We start from the raw sequence: 17062 nt of genomic DNA, 5'->3' as shown, positions 1-17062 counted from the left end.
AGTGCCTGCCACACAAGTCACATTCACACAAAATACAGTTTCAGGTTGACAATTTATGAAAGAATAAAAAGGCAATTACAAAATTTAGACGTCGAACTCTACTTTTAACCTGAAGTGAAACATTTACTGATCGATGTTCTATTATGTGCTCCCTGTCGTGACTGAAAAACACCAAAGAATTTAATGGTTTAACTTGTCAAATTGTAATAGTAAGAACATATTAAAACCGAAAAAAGTAAAAGGTAAAGCCTTTGAAGAAAATATTGGAATAACCCCATTTGAACGCTTAAAGTGATGTAGCAAAAATTAATATTTTTGCAACATACATGTAAAAACAAAATCGTAGAGAGTGAATGCTTGTAGAAAACAGCATTTAAGTATATATAAGAGCTGTGAATTACGTAGATTTTGTCTCTAGCTTTTATGTACTTTAATGAAGCAAAACAAGAAATACACATTCATGTTAAGCAATCTTTCTACTAATTTCACTGCAAATTTGATGTGATTGTGATCATACAGTCAAAAGTTATGCCTCTCGAAAACAGTCACTTACACAAACCCGGCGCACGGTGATCATATTTCAACGACGTAAACGACATCGTGACGACATCAAGATGCGTTCATTTAAGTTTGCATAAGTTTGTATATTTCTGTTATTAATTTTGATTAAAATACTTAGGTAACTATTGCCATGCAGTACAAATTCCCCTACTGAAAGGCACCCTAATTTTCTCTACTGCAGTACAATATAATGATCTGATATCTGTTAATTATGTATAAGCAATATTGTATTGTATAGACAAGATGTTATAAAACAATACTTGAGTTAAAATTTACATAAACAAAAATTTACAGTTGTTGATTGTTTTATAACATCTATAAATATAAAAAAGGTATTTAATTTCAGTACAGATAACATTTCATTTTGAAATTAGTGGGAAAATATGAGAAAAAAATGTAAGAAATCATCATTTTAAAGGGAAGTAATTCTGTTCCGAAGAAAATAAATTAACATTTTTTAAATTGGGTCCATATGAAACATGTGTTTATAAAAATATTTTATAGACTGGACAGGAAAATATAAATTTTTGACCTTCAGATGGGATTTTGACCTTTGTACTAGGGGTCTGAGGTTGCACATGACACATTGTCTCGTTATGGAGAATACTGGTGTCAAGTTATATAAAAATCCCTTTATTGATGACAGAGTTATGGACCAGAAAGGAAAATAAATCCTGTTGACCACTGGCCTCTTAGTAATCAATAAGAGTTGCATATTAAAGACACGTTGTTTCATCATGGAAAACATTTGTGCTAACTTCATGGATGACAGAGTTATTGATCATACAGGAAAATAACCCTATTGACCTTTGACCTGCGTGTCCTTGACCTTTGAGTTAGGGGGTCTTAGTGTTGCATAGGGCAAGTAATATTAAAATGACTGAGGCTATATATGCGAAAAATATATACCGGACACGGCAGCCGTGTCCCTTAGAAAATATCCGCACGGCAGCAATGGAGAGACCTATGGAAAGGATATTTCAGCTGAAAGTACAGATTTCGCATTCTATTTTTAGATACATTTTTATTCCTTGATGTATTTTAAGGCCCGGAATTTTGAATTATGGAGATGTGTCGTTCCTTTTTCAAAGCGTGCAGTATTTGACACCTACCGAAAATTACAATATTAGTATATACATGTGCCGAAAAAAATGATAAATTTGTTAATACCATTTTTCCCCTACCCCTGTAGCTGGTCTACAAGTTTGATAGAATCTGGGCCCTATTGCGTTTACTAGCGTACTTGAATTACTTGAGTTTGGGTATCAGAGGAGGTAATTATATTCATTATACATATGTATTAAAATGAATATTCATTGTGGACAAAAAGTATTTATAATGCTTCCTTAAAGAGAATTCCTATAGTTTTTTTCCTTTCATAGAAATTTTTTAAATTCACATATATGATAGGAAAATTTGTGCTGAAAACAATGAACAAATAAGAACAATAGGTCACCAGGCTTGTTTTTGTGAAAAATTGTTTTGAACACACCACCCACTGTTGCTGAAACTGCTAGCAATTTTTCATATTTTACTGCTTTTTTTTATAAATACCAACCAAAATATACATCAAGACAGCACAATTTTTACAGATTTTATTATATACTTATTTGATATCATAGTCATATTTGTAATACTCTATCCTTACAAAAATGGGTACAAATGAAAAAAATATTGTTTCATATTCACTTTTGTGAATTTTTCAGTGAAAAATAACCATAGTGAAGAATATCTTTTTTAAATTTTGAAAAAAGTCTTTCATAGATTTTTTTCCTGTTTTTCTTGTGTATAGATAATAGTATTGTGAGCATAAAAATGGCTAAAAATGTATGGGTATGTTAAGACCGCTAGAATACAACACCTGTTCGGACGGAAAATGACGCGAACCTGGCCAAATTGATTACATGTATGTCTGCTAGAAGTTAAAAAGAAAGTTTTAAAAATACTTAATTCTTTCTATAATTGAATACTAAATAATCTGAAAGGTGATATTGTCTTATCAGTATTAAGTCAATTATCTTACATTATATGAACAACACTGTCTTTGTACTAAAATGTGAAAACACAACCACATAAATAGCAATACCTGTCCGGCATGATACTTGTCAATACAACATAAACCAGTATCAAGATTTAATTACTGATATGTTATTTCATTCAAGATTCCATATATTTAAGACTGTCTGTAACATTTTTCAACAAAATGTTGACTTCAGTTTAGTTTTCCATAGAAAGTGTCGGCTGCGCAGAAAGATGCGCATAAAAAACTATCGGAATTCCCCTTAATATTATAAGATTTGAGATGCATTATTTATTTATCTATTTATTTGATCATCATAATTGAGCCGTGCCATGGGAAAACCAACATAGTGGCTTTGCGACCAGCATGGATCCAGACCAGCCTGCGCATTCTCGCAGTCTGGTCAGGATCCATGCTGTTCGCTAACAGTTTCTCCAATTCCAATAGGCTTTAAAAGCGAACAGCATGGAGCCTGACAAGACTGCGCGGATGTGCAGGCTGGTCTGGATCCATGCTGGTCGCACACCCACTATGTTGGTTTTCACATGGCACGGCTCATATCTATAGTGCTTTAATTTGCATTGCAGAACTATTTTCCGGAAGATGTAGAAGAATACACATTTACGTAATATACACTTTAATTTAAGTACACGGCTTTTACAAAATTAATTTACAAAACCTATATCCTACCAACATCCGATTCACAATTAATCCCGACTACCTTTTGATAATGCCAAAGAAAAAAGTACATTTAAATTAATTTAGTGGAAACAACAACTCAAATAACAATATCAAGATTCTCGACAGACGAACGATAATTCATCAAAATATAGATTGCGAAATCCTTATTTTTCCGCTATCTCCGTATACAACAGAAGGTTCCCAAGCACAAGTGCATGGTACGGCGATATGGAACAACCAACTAAGATTGAAATGCCCCTAAGAATTTATTCGCACGGCTGCCGTGTCCCTAAGAAATTATTCGCACGGCTGCCGTGAAAATAGTCACTTCGTATTAAAATCCCTTTAAGAATTGTTGCATTACTGACCAGAAAGGAAAAAAGCCCAGTTGGCCGTTGACTTCCATGTGTGATCTTGACCATTCAGCTAAGGTCCGGGTTTTGCGCATGATACGTTGTCTCATCAAGGGGAATATTTGTGACAACTGATCTAAATCCTGTTTTGCTTGACAAAATTATAGGCCGGACAGAAAAAAAAAACTATTGACATTTGATTTCCAAATGTGACTTTGACCTTTAAGCTGAGATTCTGGGTGTTGTGCATGACAAGTCATCTGATAATGGGGAACGTTAATGCCAAGTAATATTGTAATCCCTTGATGAATGACAGAGTTCTGAACCGGACACCAAACAGACCCTGTTTATGTGCTGTTAACATTTTGTGTGACCTTGACGTTTGAGCTAAGGGCCTGAAAGATATGCATGGCACATTGTCTAATTACGGGGTACATTTTTGCCAAGTAATATGAAAACCCTTTCACGGATGGCAGTGTTATGGACCGGTCAGTAAAAGCCCTGTTGACCTTTGACCGCCAATTGTAACCTTGACCTTTAAGCTAGGGGTCAGGATTTTTCACTTGACATGTCGTCTTACCATGGGGAACATTTGTGCCAAGTAATATTAAAATCCCTTGATGAATGACAGAGTTATTATAGACAGGACACGAAATTGCGGAATGACGGACGGAAAAGCGCAATCCTATAGTCCCCGAAACTGGTTTTCAACCAGTAGGGGACTATAATAAGTTGTTAGGTTATAATACTAAAACAGTAGTCACTGTTTTGCAAAGCATCTCATACAGGGTGTGCACCATGAGTAGTTTCTAGATTTCATTCGTTGCTAGCCAAAATCTCTACATAACTTAACAACCATCTGATTATCTTTGCAAGCAGATGCCGACTTAGATTAGACGTATTTACTTCCGCCCCCCTTGTCCGAATGACGACATACTTTCAGCGCATGGCGCCTACACGTGTTGCTTGTGTTTGGCGTAATTTCGGGTAAACAAGTGGAATATCGGTTGAATTCAAATCATGATGGATGAAAAAGCGACTACGCCGGCTATGCGTAATTATAGTTATTAAAATGTTCTACGCGCTTCTCCTTTTAACAAAAATGTTACAAAAACTGTATGACCGAATTAAAAAAAAGATTGCGAATTAAAATCGTATATTTCACATTGTACTATACACAATAGGCGACTTTTGACAGCAAAACTCTACGTTAGTTTTGGACAGCACTCGTTTATAAAACGACATGAATACCACTTGCAACATTTTACGGAAACTTCTGTTCACAAGATTTAACTGCATTACATTTAAAACCGTCGTACTCCTATGATATATAAATACTATTTAACATTTACAGAAAAAATCCAAACTTAGTGTGCAGGTCTGTCTTCATTTATAAATAATTGCAGTTTAATGTAAAGGTGTATACATTTCTATGTTTTTGTAAAATATTAAAGACATCTTTTGTCATTATAGATTTTTAAACAGCATTTTCAATTATCTATGACCATATTCCTCCGGTTGAAGTGAAATTAGAAAGATATTCTCGCTGATTTTACCTTTGTATTCCAGTAATTCATTGAGAAAAATGTGATAAAGAATTTTCCTCTTAACCTACCTTTATTATATAGAAATGTACAATCTTTCTTGTCAAACCAGCGATGGATATTCATCCAAATATATTTCCGTTTAATACAGAATAATGTTAAAGAACCTAATTCTGATTTTTGAAACGAATAATAACTAAGGAAAATGCAACTGGACATTCATAATTGAAACTTATATTCGATTTATTATAGGGTGATTTTTTTCAGGAAGATAAATGGCAAGTGTTTCGAAGATCCTTGCATATTTTCTTTATTTGAGACAAACATAACATGTACCAGGTCGGTGGTAAGCAGATCTGTCAGTTTCTTCAAAAGATCTCTTTCTTCAACGTCAGCTCCTTCCTGTGGCTCTTGACAATTATTCTGATTATCTTTATCTACCGTCTCCAGAAATTTGTCTAATTCTTTTCCACGTTTTTCACAGTGAGAACTCATAATGTCAGTAGCAGTGTGTACAAATTCTAGAATTGGATAATAAATGTGTTTACCTTGAAAAGATAGCACATTTCATACAACATTGAAAAGGGTTTAGAGATTCAAAATTCACTAATCTATGCTACACAGGTGTGAATGCCTTAAAATAGCAGCCACACAATTTTGTAGTGCCAAAACCTTCAATTATTTTCAAAGTTAAATCATCATTAACATCACTACCTTTACCAGTTTTATTTCAGCTTCATCGTAATATCGCCATTTCATCGCCATCACCAACATCAGAATTATTGTCAATATCATTCTTACAAATATCGAAATAATCATCATCATCATCATCAATATTTTATTACCACCACCGACACCATCATCATCATTATCATAATCACCAATACTATCATCTTCATTTACAATATTCGGCCATTTAGGTAGTCAAAACCAAATTGGATGTCTACAATTTTAATCACAGCTAAAAATGTTAGCAATCGCAGCAGGATTCTGACGTCAGAGTATAACTAATGCTACTCCAGTTTGCAGTAAGAGCAGGAGTTCTGTTACAAGAAAAGAAAGAACACTGCTACAAGTGTTAGCATTTAAAGCAGGTGCACTGCTACCATTTTTTGCAGAAAACGGAAGAATACTGTACCATTATGTAAAGAAAGGACAGTAATACTGTTATCACTGTTAAAAGTAAGAATAGGCATACAGTTACAATTGTTTGAAGTGATACCTATTTGAATTAAAAGAAAACATGCTGCTACAGTTATTTGCAGTAGAAGAAGGAATACTGCTACCATTGTTTGCAGTAAAAGAAGGAATACTGCTACCATTGTTTGCAGTTAAAGAAGGAATACTGCTACCATTGTTTGCTGTAAGAGTAGGAAAACTACTTCCGTAGTTTTGAATAAGACAAAGAAAGAAAACTGCTACCATTTTTGCAGTTAAAGCAGGAATACCGTAACCATTGTTTAAAGTCAGAGAAATAATACTTTAATCATTCCTCGAAGTAAGAACAGGAATATTGCTACCACTGTTTCATGTAAGACAAAAATACATTACCAATGGTTGCAGTAAACACAGGAATATTGCTACCACTGTTTGGAGTACGAACAGATATATTGCTACTATTTTCTGCACTTTGAGCCGGTATAGTGCCACAACTAATGCAATAAGAGAAAACTTACGTATGCTATTATTTGAAGTAAGAGAAAGAATACTGCTACCATTGTTTGCAGTAAAAGCGGAAATACTGCAACCATTGTTTTGAGTAAGAGAAACAATCCTTCAAGTACTGTTTGCTTTAAGAGAAAGAATACCGCTACAACTGTGTTCAGTAAGAAAATAATACTGTTACCGTTATTTGCAATAAGAGAAAAAATACTGCTACCATTGTTTTGAGTAAGGGAGAGAATACTGATACCATTGTTTGCAGTAAAAGCAGGACTATTTCTACCATTGTTTGCTAATATTTTCTGCAGTTCGAGCAGGAATAGTGATATAACTGACACAGTCAGAGGAAAAATACTACTTCTATTGCTTAAAGTAAGAGAATGAATACTGCTACGCTTGTTTGCAGTAAGATCCGGAATACTGCTAACAATTGTTTACTGTAAGAGAAAGAATACTGCTACTATTGCTTTGAGTAAGAGACAAATACTGCTACCATTGCTTGGTGTAAGAAAAAGAATACTGCTACTATTGCTTTGAGTAAGAGACAAATACGGCTACCATTGCTTGGTGTAAGAGAGAATACGGCTACCATTGCTTGGAGTAAGAGAAAGAATACTGCTACCATTGTTTGCAGTAAGATCCGAAATACTGCTACCATTGTTTGCTGTAAGAGAAAAATACTGCTACTATTGCTTTGAGTAAGAGAAAAATACTGCTACCATTGCTTGGAGTAAGAGAAAGAATACAGCTACCATTGTTTGGTGTAAGAGAGAGAATACGGCTTCCATTGTTTGCTGTAAGAGAAAGAATACTGCTACTATTGCTTTAATTAAGAAACAAAATACAGCTACCATTGCTTGGTGTAAGAGAGAGAATACGACTACCATTATTTGCTGTAAGAGAAAGAATACTGCTACTATTGCTTTGAGTAAGAGAAAAAATACAGCTACAATGGTTTGCAGTAAGAGAAAGAATACTGCTACCTTTGTTTGCAGTGAGACCAGGAATACTGCTACAAATGTTTTCAATCAGAGAAAGAGTACCGCTACCATTGCTTGCAGTAAAAGCAGGAATACTGCTACCATTGTTTTCAGTTAGAGAAAGAATTCTGCTACCTTTGTTTGCAGTGAGACTAGGAATATTGCTACCACTGTTTTCAGTTAGAGAAAGAATACCGCTACCATTACTTGCAGTAAGACCAGGAATACTGCTACCATTGTTTTCAGTTAGAGAAAGAATACTGCTACCTTTGTTTGCAGTGAGACCAGGAATTCTGCTACCATTGTTTTCAGTTAGAGAAAGAATACCGCTACATTTGTTTGCAGGGAGACCAGGAATATTGCTACCATTGTTTTCAATTAAAGAAAGAATACCGCTACCATTACTTGCAGTAAGACCAGGAATACTTCTACCATTGTTTTCAGTTAGAGAAAGAATACTGCTACCTTTGTTTGCATTAAGGACAGGAATATTGCTACCATTGTTTTCAGTTAGAGAAAGAATACCGCTACCATTATTTGCAGTAAGACCAGGAGTACTGCTACCATTGTTTTCAGTTAGAGAAAGAATACTGCTACCTTTGTTTGCAGTTAGACCAGGAATTCTGCTACCATTGTTTTCAGTTAGAGAAAGAATACAACTGCCTTTGTTTGCAGTGAGACTAGGATTATTGCTACCACTGTTTTCAGTTAGAGAAAGAATACTGCTACCTTTGTTTGCAGTTAGACCAGGAATTCTGCTACCATTGTTTTCAGTTAGAGAAAGAATACCGCTACCATTATTTGCAGTAAGACCAGGAGTACTGCTACCATTGTTTTCAATTAGAGAAAGAATACTGCTACCTTTGTTTGCAGTTAGACCAGGAATTCTGCTACCATTGTTTTCAGTTAGAGAAAGAATACAACTGCCTTTGTTTGCAGTGAGACTAGGATTATTGCTACCACTGTTTTCAGTTAGAGAAAGAATACTGCTACCTTTGTTTGCAGTTAGACCAGGAATTCTGCTACCATTGTTTTCAGTTAGAGAAAGAATACCGCTACCATTATTTGCAGTAAGACCAGGAGTACTGCTACCATTGTTTTCAGTTAGAGAAAGAATACAACTGCCTTTGTTTGCAGTGAGACCAGGAATTCTGCTACCATTGTTTTCAGTTAGAGAAAGAATACCGCTACATTTGTTTGCAGGGAGACCAGGAATATTGCTACCATTGTTTTCAATTAAAGAAAGAATACCGCTACCATTACTTGCAGTAAGACCAGGAATACTTCTACCATTGTTTTCAGTTAGAGAAAGAATACTGCTACCTTTGTTAGCATTAAGGACAGGAATATTGCTACCATTGTTTTCAGTTAGAGAAAGAATACCGCTACATTTGTTTGCAGGGAGACCAGGAATATTGCTACCATTGTTTTCAATTAAAGAAAGAATAACGCTACCATTACTTGCAGTAAGACCAGGAATACTTCTACCATTGTTTTCAGTTAGAGAAAGAATACCGCTACCATTATTTGCAGTAAGACCAGGAGTACTGCTACCATTGTTTTCAGTTAGAGAAAGAATACAACTGCCTTTGTTTGCAGTGAGACTAGGATTATTGCTACCACTGTTTTCAGTTAGAGAAAGAATACCGCTACCATTACTTGCAGTAAGACCAGGAATACTGCTACCATTGTTTTCAGTTAGAGAAAGAATACTGCTACCTTTGTTTGCAGTGAGACCAGGAATTCTGCTACCATTGTTTTCAGTTAGAGAAAGAATACCGCTACCTTTGTTTGCAGGGAGACCAGGAATATTGCTACCATTGTTTTCAATTAAAGAAAGAATACCGCTACCATTACTTGCAGTAAGACCAGGAATACTGCTACCATTGTTTTCAGTTAGAGAAAGAATACTGCTACCTTTGTTTGCATTAAGGACAGGAATATTGCTACCATTGTTTTCAGTTAGAGAAAGAATACCGCTACATTTGTTTGCAGGGAGACCAGGAATATTGCTACCATTGTTTTCAATTAAAGAAAGAATACCGCTACCATTACTTGCAGTAAGACCAGGAATACTTCTACCATTGTTTTCAGTTAGAGAAAGAATACTGCTACCTTTGTTTGCATTAAGGACAGGAATATTGCTACCATTGTTTTCAGTTAGAGAAAGAATACCGCTACCTTTGTTTGCAGTTAGACCAGGAATTCTGCTACCATTGTTTTCAGTTAGAGAAAGAATACCGCTACCATTATTTGCAGTAAGACCAGGAGTACTGCTACCATTGTTTTCAGTTAGAGAAAGAATACAACTGCCTTTGTTTGCAGTGAGACCAGGAATTCTGCTACCATTGTTTTCAGTTAGAGAAAGAATACCGCTACATTTGTTTGCAGGGAGACCAGGAATATTGCTACCATTGTTTTCAATTAAAGAAAGAATACCGCTACCATTACTTGCAGTAAGACCAGGAATACTTCTACCATTGTTTTCAGTTAGAGAAAGAATACTGCTACCTTTGTTTGCATTGAGGACAGGAATATTGCTACCATTGTTTTCAGTTAGAGAAAGAATACCGCTACCATTATTTGCAGTAAGACCAGGAGTACTGCTACCATTGTTTTCAGTTAGAGAAAGAATACTGCTACCTTTGTTTGCAGTTAGACCAGGAATTCTGCTACCATTGTTTTCAGTTAGAGAAAGAATACAACTGCCTTTGTTTGCAGTGAGACTAGGATTATTGCTACCACTGTTTTCAGTTAGAGAAAGAATACTGCTACCTTTGTTTGCAGTTAGACCAGGAATTCTGCTACCATTGTTTTCAGTTAGAGAAAGAATACTGCTGCCTTTGTTTGCAGTTAGACCAGGAATTCTGCTACCATTGTTTTCAGTTAGAGAAAGAATGCCGCTACCTTTGTTTGCAGTGAAACCATGAATACTGCTACCATACCATTGTTTTCAGTTAGAGAAAGAATACCGCTACCTTTGTTTGCAGTGAGACCAGGAATACTGCTACCATTGTTTTCAGGTAGAGAAAGAAAACAGCTTCCATTGCTTGCAGTGAAACCAGGAATTCTGCTACCATTTCCTTCAGTTAGAGTAAGAATACTGCTACCATTGCTTTGAGTAAGAGAAAGAATACTGCTACCGTTGCTTAGAGTAAAAGAAGAATACTGAAAACGTTGTTTGGAGTAAGAGAAAGAATACTGCTACCACTGTTTGGTGTAAGAGCAGGTATACTGCAACCATACATGACGTAAGAGCAGATATACTGCAACCATACATGACGTAAGAGCAGATATACTGCAACCATACATGACGTAAGAGCAGGTATACTGCAACGATATATGACGTAAGAGCAGGTATACTGCAACCATACATGACGTAAGAGCAGGTACACTGCAACCATACATGACGTAAGAGCAGATATACTGCAACCATACATGACGTAAGAGCTGGTATACTGCAACCATACATGACGTAAGAGCAGATATACTGCAACCATACATGACGTAAGAGCAGATATACTGCAACCATACATGACGTAAGAGCAGATATACTGCAACCATACATGACGTAAGAGCAGGTATACCGCAACCATACATGACGTAAGAGCAGGTATACTGCAACCATACATGACGTAAGAGCAGAAATACTGTAATAACAGTTTGTAGTAAGAGCAGAAATACTTTAATCATTGTTTGTAGTGCGAGCAGCAGTACTGATACCCGTTTGCATTGTTTTCAGTAATAGCTAAAACACAGTATATAAACGAACTGAACCCCAACCGGATCTTGCGAGCGGATTTCAGTATCAACCATTTTGCGTCGTGACAGTTGAGTAAAAAATTCGTGTTCATGACGATACTGTTGAATGGTAAGTAAGTCAATCTGTATGTATGTTGTAGCCAACAAATTTTATTGTTGACCTAAGATACGCAACATTATCATTTTAAGCATTAAGACAATAAAATTCATGAAACTCGCCGCAGGCTAGAACGAGATCAGCACTACACACGAAAGAAAACTGGGTTTTATCAAGTTTAGATTGGTTGAACACGGAGTTTTGAGTTTGTACCGCTGCAATTAATTAATAACAAAAGGTATTATGGTTATTTGTTATATGAACGAACGATTTTGAACATAAAAACAAGATTTAAAGCCAGGGTGTCAAATAGGCTTACTGTACGTTTCTTGCCGGTGATTCTGAACCTCACTTGCGAGTTTACACGATCTGTTTGTACCATGTCTTGGGAGTATTTTCAAAGATTTTGTACGTTTCTTTCTAACGAAAGACTTAATCCAGTGGTATTTTCCTATCGTTTTTTCATGTAGTTCATAATCACAGAATATATTTTACAATGCAAGAGCATCATGCAGTAACGGCTACTGTAAGTTTATGATTTTACGATCCGAAACTCCAGAAGTTACCGAACATACTACATTACCCTGCACAATAATGCATCAGACTGGCATGAAGCTCCGCCCCGTCTGGGCAATAAAAACGCACTATTGTATAATATCAGCCATTCGATCTACAGTTTATAGGCCGAAAACTAGGGATAGCTTTATGGGGCTAAAAAGGTCCATTGACCTCGCAGATAAGTGTAAAGTTGCATGGGCAGTGTTGCATATTTCATTACTGCCCATGAACAAACACAATAAAACCGAGTCTGTTATTTTCTGTACTTTGTTTGATATCTTTGCTTTCGAAAGATCTACATTTATTTGGAATTCAGCCTGTAGTAGTACTGGACACTTGCATCAAACCTTGAGCCAATACTTTTTTTGTCAAACAAGAGGATATAATCCGGTAAAATTGCTTGACAGAGTTATGGACCGTGATGGTATGAAAATTTCCACTGACCCTGAAGACATATGGGATTTTTAAGCAAATGCCTGCAGTAGTATTTAATATATGAACCTGTAAGCAAACCTCGGATAAATATGTCATAACTGCAAAAAAGGGGGGGGGGGGGGGAATAATTCAGTAAATATGCTTGACACAGTTATGTGTCTTGGTGATATGACACTGCCCTTCAACCGTTTCAACGAATTATCTTCAGCAGTACTGAAGACATGAAGTGGCACGCAAAACTTAAACCAGCATTTCTATGTAGAAAGGGGATCAGTCAAATGCTGGTCAAAGTTATGGGCCTTGATGGCAACATACTGTTGGCCCCGAAGACATGTGCGAAGATTCAACCAAATACCTTCAGTTTTCTTGGAGATATAAAGTTTCATGCAAAATATTAAGCAAAGCATTACGCTGACGTCAACACCAACGACAATGCATGAACACGCGAGTAGAATAGCTTAGACTATTCGTTGAATCGCCGAGCTAAAATACAAAAGAACAATGGTTGCAAATTCAGAGGAGACATGTTACTAGTAGTTATTATATCGTATCAAGATGTAATTTCTCTTTCCATAATCAATTACCAGCTTCATGTAAATATTTTCATTTCCAGGTAGGGATGCGTTTAGGCAAAAACCAGTCATTCTATGTGCAGCTAAATGCTTAACATTACTAAGAGTACATATAGTACCAGAAAACAACTTTAGATGCGCCATATAATTGTTGTGGACACAGTAATTTTACATTCGGAACGATAAAAGACAAATTGTGGATACAAAGGCAATGGAAATCCTCCTACGTGACTCGCAAGATATTGTCTAGTGAACTCTCAAGTGAGGTAAAGATCATTAGATTGATATTTGCAAGACGGGTTCAGTATTCAAACAGTCGCCGTGTTTACTTTCCATAATTTTCTACATAACGCACATGTCCTGGTAGGTTTATGTCGCCGGTTAAGTGAAGGAAATACATTTAAACAACACCTCAAACACGAGTACTGGTATAGATAAACGATTTTATGCATAAAATTCCCTGTGTAATCGGCGAGTGTTGAAATAAACGAAACACGTTGAGAAGAGTACAGCGTTTTATCGGCAATTATAGGACGAAAGCTGGTCAAAAATGTATTTATCCGGAAAGTTAAAGTATTTCTTGATATGATACAATCGATTACATACCGCCTCAGCATCATTGCAACAAGTTGTTCTTAATTATTTAGATAGTCCCACATATTTTCGTCAATCGGATCGTGAAATCTGCTCGCAAGATCCGGTTGGGGTTCAGTTCGTTTATATACTGTGTAAAATACAGCTACTTATGTATGTGCAGTTAGAGACGGAATACTGCTGCCATCTTTTTCAGTTAAAGAAAGAATACTGCTACCATTGTTTTCGGTAAAAGCAGGTACATTATAACTTCCGAAAACCGCACACCTTCGGGACCAGAAGAAAAGTCCGGTTTTTGGAAATTTGGAAGCTAGGAGTGACTTCGACAAATACAGCTGCATACCATAATTTAGAGCAAGTTCATATAGCAAATTACTTGTTTATTTTGTCCTGTAAAGGCAGCACACTGTTTTACGATGTTTCTATGTTGTCTTAGTCGTTTTAATTATAAAAGTGATGAAGATTTCGTAGAATGCCGTGATTTTAAAAGGTTTACTCATTTTGTTTTCATACCTACATCTAAATTTGAAGTTCGAACAGTTTAAGAAAGTATCTGACCAATTATGAAATCAACCCATTGTCCGAAGTTAAATCTTCACTCGGGCTTTTTAATTTCTTAATTAAATGCTCGCTGTTAAAGTTACTGCAACTAGAAATAAAATTCCTTTCAGATGTTTGATATCATTTCTTTGACGAAAGATCATTACATTATCTAATTATCAAAATCGATCCTTTGATTGACATGTTGTGATTTCAATTCGTGTCAATATAATCAACCACCGCTAATAGATAAACAATGAAATCCCTGTAAATATAGATTTGCATTCGAAAAAAAAATCTACTACGGTTTTCGGAAAAAAAAACTGTGCTGAAACAAGTCATTTTTTAAAAATCGTCTTTCGGTGTATGTTGGAAGTTTCGGTATTTGAAAGTATTGTCTTAATTGAAAATACAAATAGAAAATTCAGAACAGAGAAAATCGACCAATCTCAGTAATTTCCGGTTTTTAGAAGGTCCGGTATTCAGAAGTAAGAGCAGGAATACTGTTACCATTTTATTTTCTACAGTGTGAGCAGGAAGACTGTTAACATTGTTTACAGTATGAGCGGGAATACTTTTGCATTGTGGGAACACTTACCATTGTCAACAGTATGAGCAAGAATATTGTTACCATTGTTTACAGTATGAGCATGAATACTGTTACCATTTTTACTGTATGAGCAGGAACACTGTTACAATTGTTTACAGTATGTGCAGCAACATTGTTACAATTGTTGGAACATTGTAACCATTGTTTACAGTATGAGCATGAATACTGTTACCATTTTTACTGTATGAGCAGGAACACTGTTACAATTGTTTACAGTATGTGCAGCAACATTGTTACAATTGTTGGAACACTGTAACCATTGTTTACAGTATGAGCATGAATACTGTTACCAATTTTACTGTATGAGCAGGAACACTGTTACAATTGTTTACAGTATGTGCAGCAACATTGTTACAATTGTTGGAACACTGTAACCATTGTCTACAGTATGAGCATGAATACTGTTACCATTTTTACTGTATGAGCAGGAACACTGTTACATTGTTTACAGTATGTGCAGCAACATTGTTACAATTGTTGGAACACTGTAACCATTGTTTACAGTATGAGCATGAATACTGTTACCATTTTTACTGTATGAGCAGGAACACTGTTACAATTGTTTACAGTATGTGCAGCAACATTGTTACAATTGTTGGAACACTGTAACCATTGTCTACAGTATGAGCGGTAATACTGTAACTATTGTCTACAGTATGAGCAGGAATACTGCAACTATTGTCTACAATGTAAGCTGGAATATTGTTATCATTGTTTACAATATGAGCAGGAACACTGTTACCATTGTGTACAGTTTGAGCAGGAATATTATTACCATTGTTTACAATATGAGCAGGAATACTATTAACATTGTTTACAGTATGAACAGGAACACTGTTACCATTTACTACAGTATGAGCAGAAACACTGTTACCATTGTGGAAACACTGTAACAATTGCCTACAGTATGAGCGGGTATTTTGTTACCATTGTTACACTATGAGAAGGAATACTGTAACCATTGTTTACAGTATGAGCAGGAACACAGTTACCATTGTTGTCAGTATGAGCAGAAATACTTTTGCCATCATAGGAACACTGTAACCATTGTCTACAGTATGAGCGGGAATATTGTTACCATTGTTTACAATATGAGCAGGAATACTATTACCATTGTTTACAGTATGATCAGGAACACTGTTACCATTGTTTTCAGTATGAGCAGAAATACTTTTGCCATCATAGGAACACTGTAACCATTGTCTACAGTGGCATAGCACTAATACTGCTGTTACTACAAGCACGCAAAACAGGCAGTATTACTGCTCATACTGCTTTACCGCTAACTTAACACCAGCCGAAATTGTCAATAAAAAGATTACCAATCAAATTTGTTCATGTATTTTAATTCGAAACACAGCTTCATTACAAATAAAAATATGCGTTTATAGACACTTTTTACATACCAGTTTAATATGTTTCTTTCATCCACCATTGCAGGTTAAAAGTAACCATTTGCAAACAAACTGTGCAGGTTTGACCAAACAAAACAAAATGCGACATCCCAATATATTTTAGCAACTTAAATTTACATTAGATATGGATAAATGCTAATCTATTTAAGATAGAGAAGTTACAATCTGGTGGTTCTTTATAGCATGTCTAACACCTAGTTCTACATCAACAAACGTTGAGCACAGAGATGCATGCCTAACGTGGTATACATTTTAGTTCATGCCTATTTATTGAAAGTAAACATATGAAAGTAAATTATGACATACCCTGTGGTGAATCCTTCAGCGCTTCACCAAGATGTTCCATTTCTGCACCTAAAATGTATGAAATAGTGCATTCAACTGGTTTAAAAGTGCATATATCATTCAATAATGCAGTCACGTTAGAGCGTGGAGATCGAATACAAAAGTCATCAAATTGCGTTGAGCAAAGACATTGTACAACAGTCAGCTAAAGAACTTACCGTATTTTTTCGCTTATAAGTCGCACTCGCTTATAAGACAACCGACATACAATCTTGGGTTTCTTTTTCTTTTAATTTCATTGTATACACGCTTATAAGATGCTCTTTGAACTGGAAATATGACTTATAATAATGCGTCTTATAAGCGAAAATATACAGTGGTATTTAACGTACC

The 17062-nt window shown here is 35.7% G+C and overlaps 1 protein-coding gene across 1 annotated transcript in view; it reads right to left on the bottom strand.

Moving 5' to 3' along the window:
• Positions 1 to 104: 104 nt before the first annotated feature.
• The window catches only part of LOC123529291 (uncharacterized), a 29033-nt gene continuing 12075 nt past the window's right edge, over positions 105 to 17062 (bottom strand). Inside the window, exons 7-9 of the mRNA XM_053520869.1 lie at positions 16691 to 16738; positions 5496 to 5680; positions 105 to 161 (exon numbers count right to left, since the gene is read on the bottom strand). Coding sequence (XP_053376844.1) covers positions 105 to 161; positions 5496 to 5680; positions 16691 to 16738 — 290 coding nt within the window. The remainder of the gene's footprint in view (positions 162 to 5495; positions 5681 to 16690; positions 16739 to 17062) is intronic.

Source organism: Mercenaria mercenaria, chromosome 13 (assembly GCF_021730395.1).
Source record: "Mercenaria mercenaria strain notata chromosome 13, MADL_Memer_1, whole genome shotgun sequence".
In the NCBI taxonomy this organism is placed as follows: domain Eukaryota; kingdom Metazoa; phylum Mollusca; class Bivalvia; order Venerida; family Veneridae; genus Mercenaria; species Mercenaria mercenaria.
The sequence above is the reverse complement of the archived record's forward strand: the minus strand, read 5'-3'. Positions and strand labels throughout refer to the sequence as shown.